This window comes from Chelmon rostratus, chromosome 3 (assembly GCF_017976325.1).
Source record: "Chelmon rostratus isolate fCheRos1 chromosome 3, fCheRos1.pri, whole genome shotgun sequence".
Taxonomy (NCBI): Eukaryota; Metazoa; Chordata; class Actinopteri; order Chaetodontiformes; family Chaetodontidae; genus Chelmon; species Chelmon rostratus.
In genome coordinates, this window is record NC_055660.1 from 2,820,747 (window position 1) to 2,841,920 (window position 21,174).

The 21,174-nt window shown below is 41.3% G+C and overlaps 2 protein-coding genes across 4 annotated transcripts in view; one reads left to right on the top strand and one right to left on the bottom strand.

The window, feature by feature from the left end:
* Positions 1-1,739: 1,739 nt before the first annotated feature.
* Positions 1,740-8,088, top strand: anp32b (acidic (leucine-rich) nuclear phosphoprotein 32 family, member B). Of its 2 annotated transcripts, none has more exons than XM_041933437.1 (7): positions 1,740-1,948; positions 4,350-4,499; positions 4,592-4,714; positions 5,884-6,076; positions 6,317-6,441; positions 6,536-6,602; positions 7,868-8,088. In XM_041933437.1, exons 1-7 carry the CDS (start codon positions 1,895-1,897, stop codon positions 7,948-7,950), a joined length of 795 nt encoding a protein of 264 aa, XP_041789371.1. In that variant the 5' UTR covers positions 1,740-1,894; the 3' UTR covers positions 7,951-8,088. The 2 variants fall into 2 exon arrangements, with proteins under 2 accessions (XP_041789371.1, XP_041789372.1); XM_041933438.1 differs by having other exon boundaries at positions 7,871-8,088.
* A 1,421-nt stretch (positions 8,089-9,509) lies between these two features.
* Positions 9,510-21,174, bottom strand: part of coro2aa (coronin 2Aa) — a 39,132-nt gene continuing 27,467 nt past the window's right edge. For both annotated transcript variants that reach the window (XM_041966862.1, XM_041966863.1), the window contains exons 6-12: positions 20,358-20,474; positions 18,380-18,484; positions 18,197-18,293; positions 17,322-17,434; positions 17,091-17,181; positions 16,369-16,628; positions 9,510-15,738 (exon numbers count right to left, since the gene is read on the bottom strand). In XM_041966862.1, coding sequence (XP_041822796.1) covers positions 15,601-15,738; positions 16,369-16,628; positions 17,091-17,181; positions 17,322-17,434; positions 18,197-18,293; positions 18,380-18,484; positions 20,358-20,474 — 921 coding nt within the window. In that variant the 3' untranslated portion in view covers positions 9,510-15,600. The remainder of the gene's footprint in view (positions 15,739-16,368; positions 16,629-17,090; positions 17,182-17,321; positions 17,435-18,196; positions 18,294-18,379; positions 18,485-20,357; positions 20,475-21,174) is intronic.

Consider the following 21,174-nt stretch of genomic DNA (forward strand, 5'->3'; position numbering starts at 1 on the left):
GTATGTGTTGCATCCTGCATGAATAATAACAATAATAATCAATTAACAGACGAAAAACACATTCTTATTCAGGCTAAATATGCTTTTTTCTAATAAAGATGTGTTATAAAGTACTCGGGGTAAACTACTATGTTGAAAAGCCGATAGATGAAGCAAGAAATCCTGTCTTCGACTGGAGTAGGGGCGTACCCATCTTATCTCGCAGATGGAGAGTAGCTTAGCAGGGGTGTGTTCTCAATCTTCTCACAGCACATTGAGCCCTGATGTGTGTGTTTGAGCAACTCTGCCCAGCAGAGTAAATAACACTCAACTGCCAATTGCCTCGAGCACGGTAGGGGAAATGTTGAGACTATCTTGGTTGAATTCACTCACATCTGCATTAAAGATGCTTCTAGCATTTCACACACACTGTCTAAGAGAGCCCTGTGTGGCAGCCTTGGTAAATGGTTCATAGTCTTTATGGATGAGCTGAATGGGTGCAAGCAAGTTGCTGTGGAAGACATGCTCCTGAGTAGAACAGCAAACCGTCCCATCGCTGGATTTAAACAAAAAGTGACACACGCACAGTCACACATTCAAACCACCATGAACAGCTGGTCAAATGACCACCGGCTGCACACAGTCAGCTCTTCAGCCTGCAAAATCATTATCAGCATTACTGTAAACACACACACACACACACACTGTTGCACAATGAAACTCAAGTTTGAGGAACGTCAACCCTGATATTACAGTGCCATCTTCTGGTGTGTCTTTCCAACTACCAAACACTGATTTAATAAGCTATGCATATATATTCTATACATTCAACTTGCACAAGGCCAAAGACTCCATTTGGATATTGTGCCTTAACAGTGGATGTGCAGCATTATAGCCTGGGTCCTGTGTCCATTACTACACCACCGTCTGACCATAACAATCAATCCATAATTTCGCAAAAATCCACAATATCATTGCTGATTTATATTTTAATTAATAAAAATGAACAATTCGTGCTCAGTAGACTTCTGCTTGAGTGCTCTGGCGTCTCAGGAAGTGCAGGGGGGTGGGGTTAGAGGGGGTGCCCTACTCGCCATATGCATATACAATGCTCTCTTTACTGCAAACCAAACACACCCCTCCTTTCTCGCAATGTGCCCAAACGGCTGAAAGAACCTGGCATTTATGAAGCATGAGTACGACACAGTTTCTCCATTCTGCAGTTTATTGATCAGAATCGTCACAAGCAATACAAATTCACCATTGACAGGGCAACAATTAGATGCAACAAAGGAAGGTCTTTGCTTTGGTGGGCAACAGGTCTGAGCAACATTCAAAACATGGTTTCTTTGTGATGTTAAACATTTTCCTCACCGATGCGCTGGATATGACACAACAACAACAAAGCGCTAAATATATCAAACGTGGGCCTGTTTGAAAGCTCTGAAACTTTATTAAGTTAAACAGAAAAACAAAGTTCACCGAATGACCTACTTTACAGACGTCTAATTGGTTGAATGCTATATTGGGTGAATTGTACATATGTATTCTGCATCCCTTCATTTAATAATAGTGACTTTACAGATTAAAGGCTCTTGTCTTCACTAAACCCAGTACAGTAGTTTCCGTGCAGAAATAAATTGCACCATAGCACTGTTTCGGGGCAGCGTCATGTTTTGTGACTGCAATGCCTTTGTGGAGGCGATGGGCGGTTCTGGACGCAGATGGCGCTGTTGAGCATATATTTTGTTTCAGTCCCGTTTCCCTCCATGGTTTCTCCTCTCTCCGACTAACTTAGCGTTTGGCTCAGTTCATTATACAGTCCTATATTCTCCCTCCATTAGGGCATCTCTGCCTTTGGACTGAAGATCCCACCAAAACCCGAGAGAGAAAAGTTTAACTTTCATAGGGCAAGATGGACATGAAAAAGAGGATCCACTTGGAGCTAAGAAACAGGACACCGTCTGATGTGAGTCGTGCTTTTTAAAACCAACCCTTAGTTTTCTGGCTAGCCTTGCTAGCCAGCTTGCTACTTTTTTGCTTTGCGAGTGACCTGTGTGGCTAACGTAATGGTGACCACATGGGCTTTAGATTATGTTTCTCGTTTATAATAGGGCGGAAAACACTCGCACAACAAGCTTAATCGCTTATACTGTTCTGGATTGGGCGTATAGGGGCAACGAGACGAGAAAAGCTATATTCAATCGTTACTTTGAAACGGCGATTCCTCAGCTTGCTGGCATTATTGCAGTGCTTTAACCGTTTCGCAGCCTCTTTGGTCAGTGGTGCACACACGATTCAGCTCGACTCCACCGTTGTAGCACAATTAGTAAACTTCTTTTTACGCCGATTATATGAGGAAATGTTCTTCCTGCGCCGCGTTTGGCATTCACAGAGTGGTATATTTTATACAGACCCTGGAAGCCATGTTTGCTGCTAGCATAACTGCTAAAATGGGGCGCTTTTTATTACAAATGCTCTTTACAACTCCAAGGCGTTCGTGCAAAAAATGTAGTTTTGGTACCGTGTGGTTAAACGGGCCATCGCCGATCACCAGTTATGCCTTGAAATGTCTGTAGAACACCGTTAATGTTAATATCAAATGGCCAGATTCAGCAGCGACAACAAAAAACAGTCACTTGATTCACGAGTCATCCATACCATGACCATTTATCGTTAAGCCACTGTTACTCTTATCTTAGCCAGTTCATTTTTACGCAAACTACATCAAAATAGCCAACCGTTCCTGTAACCGTGATTCGTTTAAAGCCACGTTAAAGCTGTTGCGATGTGTAAGTTTTAAAGGGAGTGTGCAGCAGTTATTTCCCTAAAATAGCGTGCACACTGGTATCGCAGCGACGTTGCCCTTTCATATCGGTGCATCTACCCGTCTAAACATTGCACACTTTTTAAATGAAGTCTGGTGAGCAGATGGTTCCGAGTCTCAATCATTCAGGCAGCAGCCTCCTAACTTAGTATTTTGTTCCCGCCATATTACCCCCTTCGCTACACAGCTCAAAGACAACAAAATATAGCCGGTTGTAAACTTCAAACATCAAACACAACGATCCTTTCATCTAGTTATTGTCATTAAAAGCTAAACTTGGCGTTGTTTGGAACTAAACGGATCGATTTGCTGGCCAGCGGCTTCATGAGCCGAGCCAGCCTGCTTGAATGACACGGAGATCCGGTGCACCGCGCTTGATGCGTGGGCAGCCAAAAACTCGACGGTCGGCGTTTCCTCTTGACTCATGCACGAAATAAAACTAATTTAGCATCGAAAAATAACTTCGTTAATGTGTCAGTAGCGATAATTACTCTTTCTAATCAGCACTTTTTGCCATTGAAGTGTTCAGAGAACTGCATACTGTATCTCAGGAATCGCCATGTTGTCATTCTGTCGTCTTTGAAGCTCTGGGAGAAAGGAACTGTCTCCATCTTTGTTTTTACTAAATTTCCGTTCTCAGTATATTTCCTTCGCCACTTCGACCTGAAAACGATGCAGTACCCTGTAACAAACTGGCAATATCGGTCGTTCTCTCGACGACAAAGAATATTCCACTTCCCCAATGAAAGCTGGTTTTACGGAAAAAAAAGAAAATCTTTACTAAGGGTGTATTCGCAATCCTTTCCGTTGCTGTTGGGTTGGCTAATGGCGGGCAGACAGACCTCTCTAGCTGCTCCTCTACTGCACGGCAGCGTTTAAAAGGGGCAATGGCTAGCCTGTAGCAAGCTAGCTCACAAAAATCATTGCATTTGTCATTAGTGACTGCATCAGCAGGCCATGGGAAGCTACTGCCTCGCTCTTCCTTGTCTCAAAGAAATCAATTCATTAACCGTCGTACCCGGAAAAATTAAGCACACAGTGATTCGGGCTGTTTTTAGACGGGTATAGTGTAGTGCAGGATCCATTTCGGCGTTTTACTTGAGAAATCGTGATCTTTGACGTTTGACAACAACTTTTTTCGCAACGTTTTTGTCCAACACTGAATTGCGCAACCAGTGTTAGCTTTAACTGTCTCAAAGTAACTCCGCCTTCAGACTTGTTTTTCTAATATTTTACAACAACTACAAAATGCCTTTTAATTTTTTTTGGCAAATAAAGAGCTGCTTTGCAAATCAACGACATCCCCTATCAAACACCTCATGGTTATATTGTTTGCCAGCTTGTTTTCTCTGTGATTTAGTTAGCAAAATAATAGTTTTGTTTGAGTAAAGAGAGTTTGTAAAATATTTTTCCAATATTCTAAATATGTTATTTTTTAAGATTAAATAGTAATTATGGATCAGTAGTGTGTGTAATTGCACTAAATGCATGAAACAGTGTAGATTAACTTTTTAATGTTATATGACACTTTTCTACATTTCAGGTACGAGAACTTGTCCTCGACAATTGTCGGTCAGTTGAAGGAAAAATCGAAGGCCTCACAGCTGAGTTTGTCAACCTGGAGTTCCTCAGTTTGATAAACGTCGGCTTAATCTCAGTGTCCAACCTGCCTAAACTAGGAAAACTCAAAAAGGTAAAAGTGATGTTTCACCTTCGTACCTACATGTAAAAGCTGAATTGTGCTGAGCGCCGTCTGAAACCGTACCTCCTTCCCCTGTCTTCCAGTTGGAGTTGAGTGACAACAGAATCAGCGGCGGCCTTGATGTTTTAGCAGAGAAACTACCCAACCTCACACATCTAAACCTGAGTGGCAACAAATTGAAAGACATCAGCACTTTGGAACCATTGGTATGCATTCACCACACACGTGTGCACTCGCAGCCGAAGCCATCCGCATGCAGACGCGGCGCTTCTCGTCATCTTATCTCACATTAATGCAAAATTTATTATAATTCAACAAACACTCTGAATATTTATACAAAATCTTGTCGTGCACACACACACTATATTAATGTAAATGTGATTACAGTTCATTAGCTGTACTCAAGCCGCTGCCTACAAACAGCATATGCATTTCTAATTTCAGCACTGCTTTCTGGATATTTGGATATCCATATTCAAACTATCTGTGGTTACACTCCATAATGAACTGGAACTGAGCCTGAAAAAAGTTCACTGCCTTATGACTAGCACATTTAATGCTCACAATTTCAGTGTGTTTTGTGATCTAGCAGATTTTTTGGGAAAATCGGTTGAAAAACGTAAGCTTTATTGCTAAAATAGACGGATACGAAGGTCTTTTTGTCCAGTCCTGGGAATTAAATACCTGACAAATCAATCTACAACCCTGATTCCAAAAAAAAAGTTTGGACGCTGTGTAAAAACATGAATTAAATCCAGAATACAATCATTTACAAACAAACTGTGTTTCCTGACAGCAGTGTTCCTGAGTCCAGGTATTAATCTCCTTTATCCAATCATGTCGCTCCATCCTCGCTGTGAACCACTGAGCCTTTCAATCATGATACTATCACCTGTTACCAATCAACCTGTTTACCTGTGGAATGATCCAAACAGGTGTTTTAGGAGCGTTCCACATCTTTCCCAGTCTTTAGTTGCTCCTGTCCCAAATGGTTTGAAACATGTTGCTGCGTCAGATTCAGAATAAGCAGATATTTACAAAAATCAGTGAAGCTGATGAGCTCAAACATTAAATATATTGTCTTTGTGCTGTTTTGCACTGAGTATGTCAAAAAGGATGAGCAAGTTCTCACATTGTGTTTTATAAGTTTTTCACAGCGTCCCAACTTTTTGGAATCAAAGTTGTACTTCATTACATTGAATCAAGTAAAATATTCCAGATCCAGCAATGCCAAAGAGTAGCTCCTCTTACAGTGTGTGGTATCACCCAACCTTGTGCACATCATACACACCCTGACATGAAGTATCCTAAACTGGAGACGTGACGGCAGCTCCGCAGCGTTTCTCATCAGTCCTTCACTGCATCTGACCAACAGAAAAAGCTGGATAACCTGAAGAGTTTGGACCTGTTCAACTGTGAAGTGACAAACCTGAATGACTACAGAGAGAGCGTGTTCAAGCTGCTGCCCCAGCTCACCTACCTGGATGGCTATGACATGGAGGACAGGGAAGCCTCTGACTCTGACGGAGAGGTGGATGGAGACGGCGTAGACGACGATGAAGACGAAGGTAAGACACTCTGCTCTTCCTGCTGTTGCGCTATCCTGCTGCTGCCATATAGAGTCTGAGAATGATATACTGCTAAGTAATATGACAATACAGTTTAATCTGACAAATGGCTGCCTGCCTGAACTTTGCTTTGACTTCAACACAATTGAATTTTCTGTGTCTCACTTTGAACGGGAAGTGTAGAACCGTCGGTCTACTTTTCTTTGTGCTCGACCGATTGTTGTCGTTTTTGTGTTGCAGAGGGAGAGGAGGAGGAAGACGAGGACGGAGAGGAGGAGGACTTCGATGAGGAAGAGGACGATGAGGAAGACGAAGAGGAGGTAGAAGGAGAAGAGGATGATGATGAGGTCAGCGGAGAAGATGAGGTACACCAATTAAAAAAAAAATGATGGGGATTATTTGGCCGAACATTTTCTTGCAAGAAGTTTCTGTTTTAACTTTAATTTTTTGTGTGTTAAGGAGGAAGATTTCGGTCAGGATGGGGAAGTGGATGAAGAAGATGAAGATGAGGATGAAGATGATGATGGTATGTACTGTTTTCTTAGTTTGAACACGCCCTTTTACACATGAAAACCCAGATTTATATTTATATTCAATACAATAAACTTCTATTATAACTACAACACTCGCTCCGTCTCTCCTCAAACTCTCCACAAGGCCGAGGTTTGTTAGTACAAAGAAATATCAGTGATTTTTCAGATTGGGTTGAAGCATTGATGGGTTTATCAAAATGACTGACATTCAATTTACTAATTTAACAAATGTAGATTTACAGTTAAATCTACATCTCCTTGAGATTTAAGTCTGAAATTGTTGGATTCAACACAAGCTGTTATTCTCCCATTCTTCCTTTTTGTGGGTCGTATCACTCAGATCTATTCAAGACACAGAATGATTTTACACAGTATTATGTTGCCTTTTGTGTTATTTCACTGTGGTGTGTGTGTGGGGGGGCAAAGGTCAGTAGTCAAATGTACTTAAACTGCAGTTGGAGACAAAGCAGTTCTGCTATTAAATGAAAGGCAGGACGGCCTAGTAGAGACCGGGATCCTCAATTTCCATTTTATTTGTACATAAGCTGCAGATTTTACTTAAAAACTGTGCATAGAATGTTGAGTGCATGTACATGTACAGTTGCAGAGGTGAACTTGATAAAGACTAATAAAAACTTGATATCAGGAATAACACGGCACCTGCTGCGGGTTCGGTTTACAGAGGAAGCAGAGCTCAAAAAGTTCACAGGACCTGTCAGTGATTCACCGTTACACACAATAAAATCAAATAAGACTTTATGCTGGATCAGTTACAAGTAAAAAACAGAATACGAATGTCAAGATTTCAAAAACTGACGAGCTTGTGAGTGTAAAACAGGAGAGAAGGGCCAGTTAAATCCTAAACAATGTCGATACTGGAGACACATCTGATGCTGTTTATTTTGAGCTGCTAATCGTGTAACAGTATAACATGTCGGGACAGCAAAACATGATCGTGACCATTCTTAAACACTGCCCACACAAGATCACCCGACAGGATGTCTGAGGATCCTGACATATTTAAGTTGTTCATGATGGCGCTGCAGAAATGTTTAAAAGCCGCGGGACTCGTCACACAAAGACTTCGTTATATGTAGATTGTAAAAATCCTGCATGACGTGATTCCTGTGTGACTGAAGGGCGAGACTGGCCGCAGGTGGAATATTCCCGTTATGTGCACGGTTTCGCTTGGTTTGAAGTTTCGTGGTCTTGGCACCTCTGACACACCGCATGACGCAGATTTCCTCTTTGCCCCCAGAAGCAGAAACTGGCAAAGGCGAGAAGAGAAAGCGAGACCCGGAGGATGAGGACGACGACGACGACGATGAAGACGACGATTAAGAGCAAAACTGAAAACGAGAGCCTACCGAGTTACCCTTCCTCCCCCACAAATCTGAACGTCCGCCCTCCTACATCTCGCACCGCCTTTGTAATCCACGTCTACCCCCCCCAGCTCTGAGCTCTTTTTATGGGGCAAGACTGTACCGGATGGGTGGGCCAAGTGGAGCTGCCCTCCCCCCCACTTTTTTTTCTCCCCTCCACCCATGGAACTGAGAGCCACCCAACACCCTCCACCTCACCCACCCCACGGCCCCGAGGTTCTCAGGCAGCCCATCACTCAGCATTCCACAATTTCACTGTCGACCCCTCTTTATGTATTCCCGTGTGAGGACTTTGGGACTGGTATCTAGTTTTGGGTCTGTGCTTTTAATATTTTGTTGGATGAATTATTTTTTGTTGTTGGGTTTATTATTTCTCCTTTTTTTTTGTCTTTATTTTTTTTTTTCTGTTCCTTATTTTTCCCGATAAAATTATTGCTATAGCAGCTGTGCAACCAGCGAGCCATGATTTTTAGTGTGGCCGCCTGTTGCACAAATCAAGGTTGTAGCTACATTTTTACTTTCTGTATGACAAAAAAACAACTTTGTAAATAAAATGTTAACATTTTGTGCTTTTCTCTCGTCCTGCGTTGCTTTTCTGCCGTCCCAAAAATGAACATAAAGGGATGAAACGACACCCGCGCGGTCCAGTCCTCTCATCCGCCCCTGCTGTTCTGCTCTCATGTTCTCTGCACTGCTGGTGACTGTATACACCCCACAGGAAAGGGCTCTGTGTCTTAAAAGAGAGGTTTTATATATATAATTTTTTTTGGTACAATACTCGCATTCCAATTTGTATGTTTAGTTGCTGTAATCATTAATCCTCTCCATACATGCTATAAATGTAAGAGATGGACAAAATCCAGAGTCTTGATCCCGTGTAAAAGCACACCTGTAGCTGTCTTCCAGAGTTAGTCTTTTCAGCATGAGATTCGCTCTGTTAGGAACATGAAGTGAGAAATAAAGACTAACTTTGGAAGATTTCCCACTTGATTTGGCCAACTCAGACTACCAAAGTCTCATATTAGCTTTGGCTAAATCCATTTTTTCGCAGAATAAGGGCTGCAGACTCTGCCCCCCCCCCCCCCCCCCGTCTCTTACATTGGACTGCAAGTAGGAGGGAATCACTTCACGGCCATTATGGACATGAAAAATGATGGTTTCCAGCCACTTTGAGCTTGATAAGCTCTTGACAAAGCAATGTCTGCTGCAGACCTCTCATCACAGGCTGCACATCTGAGCTGTGAACAGTCAAATCTTGCCTGCTTGTTTCAAGTGAATCACTTTTACAGGGTTGAAGAGGGAAAGTGATTCTCGGGGGGTCCAGATAGTTTACAGCAACCAATAAGTTTGAATGTGTATATGAGCATGTGGGTATTGTTTTAAGACAGCCTTGAAGACATGCAAACCAATCTTTTAAGAGCTGGAGGTTAATGCTGTAGCAGGATTACATTCTGTAACAAAATGCTGTTTTTCACTACCCAGAAACGGTAATGTTACGCTGAGACAGAGAGCACTGGAGCGCCTTTATTTTTAACAATAAGCAACCAAACTGCATTACTGTGCTTTTGAGGAACAATAATTTGCCCTGAAGAGATCTTGTGTCTGCTGATCTTCTCCAGGCCGCTCCTCGTAGAGCCCATGTTTGAATTTTGAACACAAGCCAGGCAGTCGTGTCCAGATGAAAAATGTCGTCCGTCCACATGTTGCAGCCTCAGAGACTTCGAACAGTCCTCGGTTAACTGAGGAAGCTGCAGGACCCGCAAGCAGCACTGCTGGTTTTGCAACAAAAATACCAAACTCTGCTCAAATATTAACGTGTTTGTGCAATTGAGTGAAATGTTTTTCACTTGAATTTATTGTCTTAGGTGCGACAGTATTCTGTTCAATTAGAGAAGAGATGATTACATTTTATGTGATGAATACATTTTCTACACATTTTAGAAACCAATTAAAGAAATGGGATAAAGTCTTTTCCAGTTTTTACTAAATACATTTAAAGACATCACAATAATTGCATTAAAATGCAGGCACAGCAAGGCTCATATTAACCCAGCAATAACCCTTCATGAAATGGTTTATTAAATCAGACACGTTCAGGCAGTGAATGCTACAGTTGACCCTGCAGCTACATTATTGCTCCAGTATAATATAAGAGATGTGCACGCTTTAATACCGCAAGGTCTCTGGAATGGATCGATATTGTTGTTGTCCTCATTTGGCTTGTTGAGAAGTTTTTCTCAGGATATTGGCCACATTCATAACCGAACAGAATGAAGATCATCTATTACAGGTTTTAGTTCAGCAAAGCAATCTTCACTTTACCACATACTTGGTTGATTATTTATACATAAGATAACTTGGAGAAACAAGAAAAGATACAAGGAAAAAAACAACTTTTCCACTCGGCACTGATTCTTGTCGATAATTCATACTAATATATGACAAGTAAACATACAGTATATTGGAATTATACTCTGTTTGCTCAAGCACCACAGCTTTGAAATAGTGTTATCTCACCAAAAATACAAATATTGAGTCAAATTCAATCATTAATCAATTAGAAGGGGCACTACAGCAATTTAGTTTTCACATCAATGAAGCTGGTGAACTCACAAAGAGAACGGTCAAAACTGATGCTGCAGAGGTCAAAATATCCTGACCTCTAGTCCGTAGCTCTAAAAGATCCTCCCTAACCAGTTAACACCCATGTCTTTCAAATCTCCCTCACAGCCCAGTTTTGTTACACAGGCTGACTGTTAAAAAGTCTCAGAGCCCAAGAGATAACTCATACGAGATTATCGAAGCTCCTTCCAGAGCCTCAGAAGACAGAGTTTGACTTTTACTACAGGCTGAGAAGCACTTCTCCTCATCACAGGTAAAACCAGTGTTAAAGTGGCATTATGCAGCTTTTAACAGAATAAATATACCATTTTTCTCTTATAAAGAAAAGTCGAATATTCATCTCTTACCCAAAGGTGTGTCATTCATGAAATCTGAGTAAATTAAGACTTACTGTAACTGAACTAAACCCCATGGCTGACCGAGTGATTGCATCAAACCACTCAGCTCCCTTTGTTCCAGCAGACAGTTTTTCCTTCTGGAAAATTTCAACAATCACAAGGACTCAGGAAAGACGTACAACAATCGTACAAGATGCAAAGGAAGCAATATAATGAGAACAAAAAAAAAAAAATTACAAACAGGCGGACCACAGGAAACGCTTAATGTAAGATCATTGATGCCACTGCTGATCACTGGCATCAACCGGCCACTGATCAGCAGGTGTCGCTAATTCTTTCCATGGAAACTGGGGTCTCAGTTCTGTTAGCCTGCGGGGGTTGGGTGGCTAACTTTTTAAGCTTATTTTTGTGAAACTATTTAACATTACACTAATGAGGCCAAAATTAAGACTGGCCTTACGCTACAGACCAGTCTAAAATATCTTATATCAACTAATATGAACTGTGCTGCTGTTCCACTGTTTAGCAAAAGCTACAAGGTCTCACTTTAATTTAAATCCGTGGAATGTCCTTTTAATAGCAACTTGAATCAACAGTATTTATTAACTCACTAACTAGAGTACTGAGTCCTTTAACGGCCCTGCAGACCCATTGTCCACCCACTGTTTCAAATGTTTCCTGATTAAACTCCTTCCAGACCATGTGGGCAGGTACAGACTGATGGTCAGCCAGAGAAAGTGGAAACACCTGTCTGTCTGTGTGCAAGGCCTGCATTTATATTTCTATTAAATAAAGTGCAATAGACTGGAATAACAAGGTTAGCGCTGAAACAAGGTTTTAAGGTGGTTTTCTTAGTCTTCTACATTAGTAAATTGAAGATTATGGATTTTGGACTGTTGCTCAGACAAAAAGAAGATGTCACCCTGAACTCTGGGGAATTCTGAGGGGTATTTTTCAGTATTATCTGATAATTTGTTTGGCCAATAACACTTCAATCTCATGCCACTTTATTTTATAATGTCACTTCACATGTTATCTCTTTTTATTTTAATATTTTAGTTTAATTTAATTAATATTTTTTTTCACTTGTCCCCTGCATCTTAAATGCCAAAGCTCAACTGCTAAATGCTACCAGAATCAGCCAGTTAGCTCCTGTTAGCGAGAGCAGCAGTGACAGTTATTCTGAATCAATGATCTAGCTGCTGTGAATAAACAATAAAATAACCAAATAACAGGACAGAGACTAAAATATTTTGGTTATTCAGCTATCTTACCAAGGCTGCACATGCTAGCCTATCTGCATAGCTGGCTAACTAGCAAGGCAGGGTTGCGAGCTTTGCTTACTACTCTGCATGAAAGTGTTAATGGAAGCAGCTAGTTAGTTCATTCAGAGTTATGCTCAAGCTAAACGGAGCTAGCTAACTTTGCTAACTCTGGCTATCAAAGTAAGTTAGCTAGGTAGCATAAGCAACCTTGTAAAGCTAAGGCTTATACGCTACAGCTGTGTACTGTGTGTGTTTACAGCAGCAGCCTCTACTTGGTTGACAAAATGGAAAATGTTGGAAAAATGTTAGCATTGTTGTTGCGCTAGCTAACAGGAGCTAACTAACTGGCATAATCTGGTAATAGCTGTTCAGTTTGCTAGTTTTAGAGAGGCTAATTTAAGAGCATGATAAACTGAAGGTGAGAGGGTGGCATTAAGTGAAATTCTGAAATAAAAAGTCTATAATTAAATAAAAATTATGTGCTCTGAAAATGAATGGTGGATTAACATCTCATGATAATTAGTTGAGTTTTAAGAATTCTTTCCAAGTTTTTCACGAATCGTTGGTAAATTTAGATATTTTCACAATTTATTCATGATTATTTATTTAATATCTTTTTTATTTAATATTGAACATTTTTGGGTTCCTTTGGATGTGGGCACACAGGTAGTGGTGTTAAAAGATATGCAGTATTTATTTGTAGTATAAACTGCATCAAGCATTGAATTCCCAAGCTAACCAGTGATTTAAATGCACAATATTGGCATACACTTCAGACAATCCTTTTTCCCTGTTTGCATCAACTTCTGAGACGTGAAAATACTATAAATACAAATACAAATTTTTGGATGGGGAAAAATCAATGTGAATACGTCCTAGCTATAAGACATATGGATAAACTGGTTGGATTGGTTCTGTGATAGAAAAGCACAACTCGTCACCTTAAAATGTTGTCAACAAACAAGAAAGCCACATCAGCCCTTGAGCAAGTCCACTGGCCAACTGTAAAAACGGCAGAACATTGTGGGAATGTGTTGAGACTTGTCCACCAACAGCAGCGGTGGTTGGGGTTGGCCAGGAACTGCTGCTCCTGGACAAAAGTCAGCCAGAGATCAGGCGGTGCTAGAACGGTCCTGACAGAGGTCAAAAGGTTCGCAATTGTATTGAGGCCAGTATGTGTGCAGGTTGGTGACAAGTGGCCCTGAAATGTGAGCCGAATCTAGAAAATCATTGTGCTGCTTGTGCCTCTAACTACATACTGTAAATACAGACATGCATGCGTGCTTTGTCTGACTGGCTATCTTAGGTTCAACGGCTATATTGTTTGTGTATCTGAATATCTGCAAGCAGTTCTGGGACATCTATGCATATTTACATGCCAGTATCAAAGAATTGTTCCTGTCAACATGGAGACAAGAAACAGGGGAATGTTTTCTCCTTGTTTGTTGGAAAAAACAGTGATTACGCTGTGGCAAAAACTGATGAACACCATTCAGAAGTTCCCTGAGGGAAAACACATGTCCATATGTCATTAGGATGGACTTTAGCAGCTGCTCGGAGTACATGTGTACATTTTACAGCCGTTTAAGTCACTGAGGTTGAACAAAACATTTATGAGTTCCTGGTCACATTTAAGTAAAATCTTCATATTTAGAGATGAAGGCCCGTCCCCCTGTTGAGTTCACTTCTGTTCCACTAGCCTCACTCAGATTCATACTGGGAACATCTGTCCATATTCTGAAAAGACATTTATCTACTTATCTGTACTAAGACCTGTCATCCCTGTTGGTTAAATTCATTCTTGACTTAAATCTCTACTTAAAGTCCCCTTACTTACAAACTTCATCTGCTAATGAAGACTGTTTAAAGGTCCAGAACAGGCGAGCCAGTGAACTTGAGTGGAGATGGGATGGACTGTCCTGCTTAGGAGTGGGTAATATGAGCAAAATCCTATGGTTTTATAAACGTTTAGATGGTAATATCAATATATGCAATGATATATTACATTTACTGAAACATCTGACAAGGTAGGAAAGTCTGTTTTTGTCTAATCCAGCAAATTAAATGATTGACAAATCAAGAAATGCAGTATCTCGCCCAAATGCCGGCGACAACAGAAGGGAAAACTACCTTTGTATCAAAGATATTTCTGTCACCTCCCAGTATATATACAGTATCATCTTATCTCCCACCTTAACTCGCGCTATCACTCATCAGAGCTGCGAGGTGCTGAAACGTCCACTACAGTAGAACAAATACATACCAACAGAGAGCCTGATGTGGTGTTTCAGCTTTTTACAGAGGCTGATGAACGACACCTCGTTAAGGAAAATACATTCAGAACTGAGAGCTAGTGGATCACAAGCTAACCCGTCGCTGCAGCAGGACTCCGGCTCTGCAATGGCTTTGAATAGTTTCTTCACAGTGACTCCACGCCAGGAAAAAGCAACCAGGCTTTACTTTTTCGACAGTTTGTGTGCTGTATTTTCCAAAAATTACAATCGCGAATTCAAGTATTTGAATAAATGGAATTTTCTTTATATTTTTCAAAATAAATATAAAAAAATTAAGATCAAAACTGCTACATGGCATCAGTCAAAGCATTGGCTGACACAACAGCTGCTGTGAAATCGATTGATTTTTCACCGATTTTCCAGTCATTCAAAAATAAAACCAAACGCAGCTCAACGCAACGCAAGAACGCGGCGGGGGTCGTGATATTTTTCATTCATTTGGATCATTCTCACTCAAGCAGGCATACATTAAACACCACAGGCATCTCCGCTTACAGTAATTTAAATATTCAGGGGAAATTTAAAAAAAAAAAAAAAACAATCACCAAGCATAGAAAATAAATTCAGCGTTATCTTACAATCACACAGGACGTCTGCGCCTCCCCTGCGACAACTTTCAAACAACACGCAGACAGATCACATCGTTCAGTCAAGACGGGCACAAACATCCTCACATCTTGCGGCTACAAAGAGAATAAAAAAGCTAAAAATTACAATAAAATTGCATAGCTGTGAAGCGTACAAAAGAAACATGGTAAAGTTCAACAGGTGCAAAGAGTTTTACAACATGTTACAGCTGGGTGAGACTCAGTGTTTGGGTGTATGTACATGAACATGAATATGTGCACCTCGTGTGGATCTGACACATCGATCGATTGAAAGAAAACATGAAGTTGAGGTTGAAATCGCCCCTGTGCAGTGAGTATGGGGGGGCCCCCCCCATTAAAGGATTGAAGAGGTGAGGAGGTGAGTAGGAGATAGGAGGTGAGTCGGGACCCTGGGGAGATTGCAGTGGTTTGAAAAGGGGGTTTGTACAGTAATGCATGTGTTCCCATGAGGAGGTGACGGTGACTCTGGAGGTCTGTAAGTCCTAAAGTGAGCTCTGAGGCTGGGAGTTCTTGATGTTCTTGATCTCCAGCTCCAGCTGTTTGACACGCACGTCCCTCTGGTGGAGGAGCTCCCTCAACCGCCGGATCTCCTCCTGCTGCTTGAGGAACTTCAGACGCAGCTGTGGACGAAACACACGACACCATAGACTGGAATATAACTTCTCAGCTTCAATTAATATGTCTAAAACAAGTTCAGCTGTCATAATCCAGATGATTATCGTCCTTAAGTTTTCTGAGCAGCAGTATTGGCCTTTTTTGCCCTCAGTTTTGCCTCTCAGGCCACATGGTTGCCCTAACCTTCTGCTTGTTTGGGTTGTACACAGCTCAAACGCCTGCTCATCTCCATGTTTTAATTTCAAATCATCAGATTCATACTTTTACTCACCGCTGACAGCGCAGTTTCATTATTTTAATGAATAGATGCCGTCAATGTAATCAAAGCGACGCCTCCGTTTGATCTGATTTTTAGTTTTTAGTTTGGTTTGTCATGTCTTATATGTTATTTTAAATTCTGTGTTTTATCTCTGAATAAAACTGATTCTAACTTTCAGGGAAAGTGTGTTAATAATGCAGAAAATGTTGATTTCTTCTGTGTGACTTGGAAAGCAGATCAATATCAGCATAAATTGTAAATTCACTGGATTGTAAATAAATAGCATTGAAACTGTTTTTGAACCTGAGTCCTTGTGCATGAAAAGAAAATCAACATCACTGAACAAACATGAAGCAACACCAAACTCCTTCAGCACCTCGTTCTCCGTGCGAGGAGGCGAGCAAAGCGCGAGGTCCTCTCCGTTGCGGACGGGTGTCCGACTCCTGTCGTCCACTGCGTGGCTGCCGTCCTCTTTGCCGTCTTTGGTTTGCAGTTGGTCCTGAATGTACGCCAGCTGAAGCATGCCTGGTCTGCTCTGAGACCTGCGACTGTCCCGCGTGTTTCCCATCCCCTTACTCATCTCTGAATACGACTCCGCTACTTGACTTCCAGGCCTCAGAGACATCAGCACTGGACCTAAGAGACACATTTTATGAATTAAAACACCACAGAATATAAAGGGAGTGAAAAAGTGCGTCCCATCATTACTAAAAATCAAGTTTGCTAAAGTACTTTTGTATTATTGACGATTATATATCATGAAAATATGATGGTATCATTAAACAGTTCTGTGGTCCAAATCTATGATTCCAAGACGATTGAAAAGCAACGTTTTTATGAAATACATAATAGTGGAGCTGTTAAATGAAATAAACAACAGTGTATTTATTTTACAATACATTTTTTTTACATTAATTTAAATGCATTTCTCATATCGATACCAAAAAATACTTATGTGATATCATGATTTCACCCACATCACCCATCCCTGCTCGTACTTTTTGTTCATTTTAGGCATATTTGAACCCTAATTGCGATTCATTTTGGAGCAGGTCGCCACCCGCCTTTCCCAATAAGAGACGACGTTCCAATTCTGACCTTTATCGACGCCGCTGAGCCACTCCTCTGCAGTCAGAGCAGGCGTGATCCCAGCCGTCATTGGATAGATGTCTTCTTGGTAGGACTCCGACTGGAAATCCATACACACAGTACATTCAGGCAGACGCATACACACTGCAAATTAGGTCTCTATTATAACCTGATAGAAATGGGTGCATTTCTTTCATATCTCCTGGTGTCTGAGGTTCATGTGAGTTCATGCGCTCTCACCCTGCGGGGCACAATCATGGAAAGAGGCTCAATGAGACTCTTGATTGTCACCAGTTTGTAGAACCTGAACACCTCGCAGGAGCTCACATCCAGGCCTCTCTTTGGCATCACACCTGGAGGAAATGACACAGGTGAGGCAGTTTTACACAGGAAACACACTTTGCACGCACTGCTGTACATCTTTTGTTATACTTAGTTTAAAGTTAAGTTCAGTCGCTGGACTTTAAGACCAACAGAGACGAGGTAGAGATGTAAGAGAACGCCAACACAAAACACAAATAAGATGTTGTGTTATTACATGACAGCTTGACAAGAAAGAGTATAACGATGTTAATTTTCCAATATGCAAAAGAAAACGTTAAAGACTTAGGCTTAATAAATAGGCAGCTTTCAATCATTAGAGCCCTGAAATGATATTTAAGGATATTTAAAAGTTTCAGTTGTGTACTCAGCTGACAGCTGGATGCTCTTTTTGAAAACGAGTCTATTCTATTATTCTATCAATACAACATCAACACAGTGAGCGTACTGCACAGTGGGCGTGAACACCATCCTTATCACAAGTTACTCAAACACGAGTGCATGCCTGTGAGTCTGCAGGTGTCAGCTCCTGCCGTATGTCACATCACATGATCCGCCGTGGATCTGCTCTCATCGGTCGGTTTGGATATTCAAATACTGCAGCGCTGTTTGCACAGCAGCTTTGCTTACAGGTGCAAGAGAGTCGGCGGGCAGAGTTTCTACTGAGCGATCAACCAGCGCGTTTCAGACATATTCAAGCACGGGAATGGCTGCATGAAACATCCAGCGTGTGTACTGGAGTTTGATGTAGAAGAAGCAGATTTCATCAGTGTGTGTGTGTGTGTGTTTCTTACCCATTCCTTTCTGAGGTAGGTGTGAGCGGTACTCTGTTAGATAGTGGATATATGGTTTTTCTGAGCTGATCTCATAGTACCTTATATTTCCATCACCCTGCCAGAGACAAGAGAAGTCTTAGCAACAATAATATGTTTGTGTGTGAACGTACAGACGCTGTCCAGCTGCAGTTAGAGACCCACCTTCCCAGCGACGTAGAGCATGTGTGTGTCGGGGTCGTAGAAGGGAAAGAGGACTCCCGACGAACCATCCAGGTTCTCTTGTAACAAAGGCACAGACAGATCGTCCTACAAACACACACAAAGACCCCTGTTATCAAAGACGCTCATTCAAATCCACTTCTACATAAGAAGCACTCTCCAGCGCTGAATTAAAAAACACTGAGCGCTCAATCTCTAATCCGTGTTTCGGCCATAATCTCCCACCCAGGATAAGCTCTCGCACGTCAAAACACACCAGCCCGCCACACTGACTGTTAGCACGGGCGTGAACGGGAGGAGAAGACCTCTCCCTCCACCTCCACACACAGAAGTCTTCAGGTGTGCCGCCGGTGCTTTCACTTGTCCACCAATCTGTCCACTAGGTGGCAGAGTTGTGCGTGAGAGAGTGAAGCAGCTTCTCAGCCATGAGCTCACACATCAGGATGGGAAGAGCTTTAAGGAGCATTCAAAGCTTTTATTTTGTGTCTCTACAATCCAAATGTTTGATTCACACAAAACAGATCAAACAAAGAGTTGTTCAACGACAACTTCTGTAGTTTATTATGTCCAAAATATTCAATTTCCCTCATTTTCTCTCTATTTTTATCTTAATATTTCCTTTTTATACTTATTTCAATATTCACCTGTTTTTTCTCTTTCACACGTCTTTGTTTCTTTTATCCTGACTCTCTAATGCTCAAAGGCTTTAATGATGTAATCCAGGAAAAAGGGCCACCAACACTGATGACCTCTCCTCTGGTGATGTAATATGCTGCCCATTACTTCATTTGTATTATTCTAATTCTCTGTTATTGGGATTGCGCTTCTTTTGCTTGCTTGTACTTCAGTATTTGTTGTTATTTTTAAACCTGAAAAAAAAAATAACTACAGCTCTTTACCCTTGTGTATTCATACATTGATCATTTCATCGTTTAAACACTTCGCTGGCTGCGAGGATTTGCTGCTCATAGTTCTGATATCCGACAGTAAACTGATCATCTTTGGGTTCTGTGTTGTTGATCAAATGACAACAAGTGATTTGAATACGTCATATTCATCTGTGAGAAATTACAAAAGGCATTTTTCACTATTACTTGACATTATATGAACTTTTTTAGCAACTAATTGATATAAGTACGACCTCTACTGACTGCAAATGACTGATATTTAAAATACTTTTGGTTGAAGTGTCAGTGTTGACGTCTCACTATAGCAGAACATTAAGTAAGAAAATGAATCAACGTTAACACAATACTTCATGATGAGAACAAACAAATGATCTAAATTCAAAGATCCACTTCCTCATGGCTTTTCATCAGTGAATGGAGCTGGTTCAGGTGTCGTCATGTGACCCAGTGTCACACTTCAGTCGCCTGATGGCGAGTGATTGAACGTGTAATCACATAACAGTACGAACATGTGTTGACGCCTGATCCAGCTGCGTTCACTGATGAAGATCAAGCAGCCTCCAGGGCTGGAAAACCAAGACAAAGAGGAAGTGCCAAAAACTGCAGTTCCTCAAACGGCCACTTGAGGCTGGGTCCAAAAGTGAGTCGGTCCCCATAGACCTCCATCTAACTTCACAGCAAAAAAATAAACATTCACAGCCTCTGACAAAAAACAGTTTTGTTCTCTGTAGCTAATTCCCTTGTTCATGCCAACTGTACGATTAATTTTTATATAATTATATGAAGACAGTCCACCGCCTTAGCTCCACCCACGCTGCACCTCTTTGCCCATTTTTGGATTAGCTGGGAGTTCGGTGGAGTCTGCTAACATACGACAGCTGGAGTCGCTGTCACTGAGCCTCACAATGGCTCCACAGAAACCTGTGGGTGACGTCATGGAACGACTACGTCCGTGTTTTGTACAGTCTGTGATTCAGACCGTGAAATGTGAATGAAAGCACAGGAAAAGCTAATGAGCGGACCTTTGAGATGAGATTATTTTATCAGCTCACCTGATCCCACAGAGCGATCTGTCGATCATTCCAGCGTGAAGTGCCTGTTGTGAGCAGCATCTTCAGGTTCCCCAGGAGGAGCACCTTGCTGGCTTTGTGCGTCTTGCAGTTTGCTTCCTGCAAACACACAACACAACACACATGAAACAAAGCATCAAGCTTACGAAAAGATTCGGCGTGTACAGCATGAGACTTCACGAAAGTTATATAAAAGGTGTAGGCTGACAGTAACAGCTCAACACTGCATCACTGTGATGTAATGGGCTCATTTGGCAGGCGGTGGCAGTGAGAGCAGACTGATGTAAAGTATGTGAGTCACTGGCAGGTGACCCGGAGGTCTGTGGAGTTATGCTGAGGCTCTGCTCAGGCCAGAGGTGTCAGTTTTGACTGTGTGGTGCTGGATGAGCGCCTGGGCCACAAAGGGGGAAAGAAGCAGGCAACTCCCACTTATGCAACGTTAGCCGGGATGCTACAGCTAAGACTCACAGGTTTTATGCTTTATTATTGATTTTCACTGAAACAATTTTAAATTTTTTAAAGGAAAATATTAGTTTAACTCATTTTTCCCACTCAAAAGAGTCGCTTTTCACGGTTTAATGCAAATGAGTTGTTTTTTTTGTTTTGTTTTTGCAGAGTACAAATCAAAAAAATGTTAAATGTAACAGTGAATTTGAGAGAAAATACAAAATGAGCAGCTGATTATTGTGATTAGTCTCTACAACTAAAAAAAAAAATGGTTCAGCTGAAGTGTTTTCACCCATTTTTAATATCTAAAAATATAATAATATGCTGTATATTTATTATAATAACAGCCCAA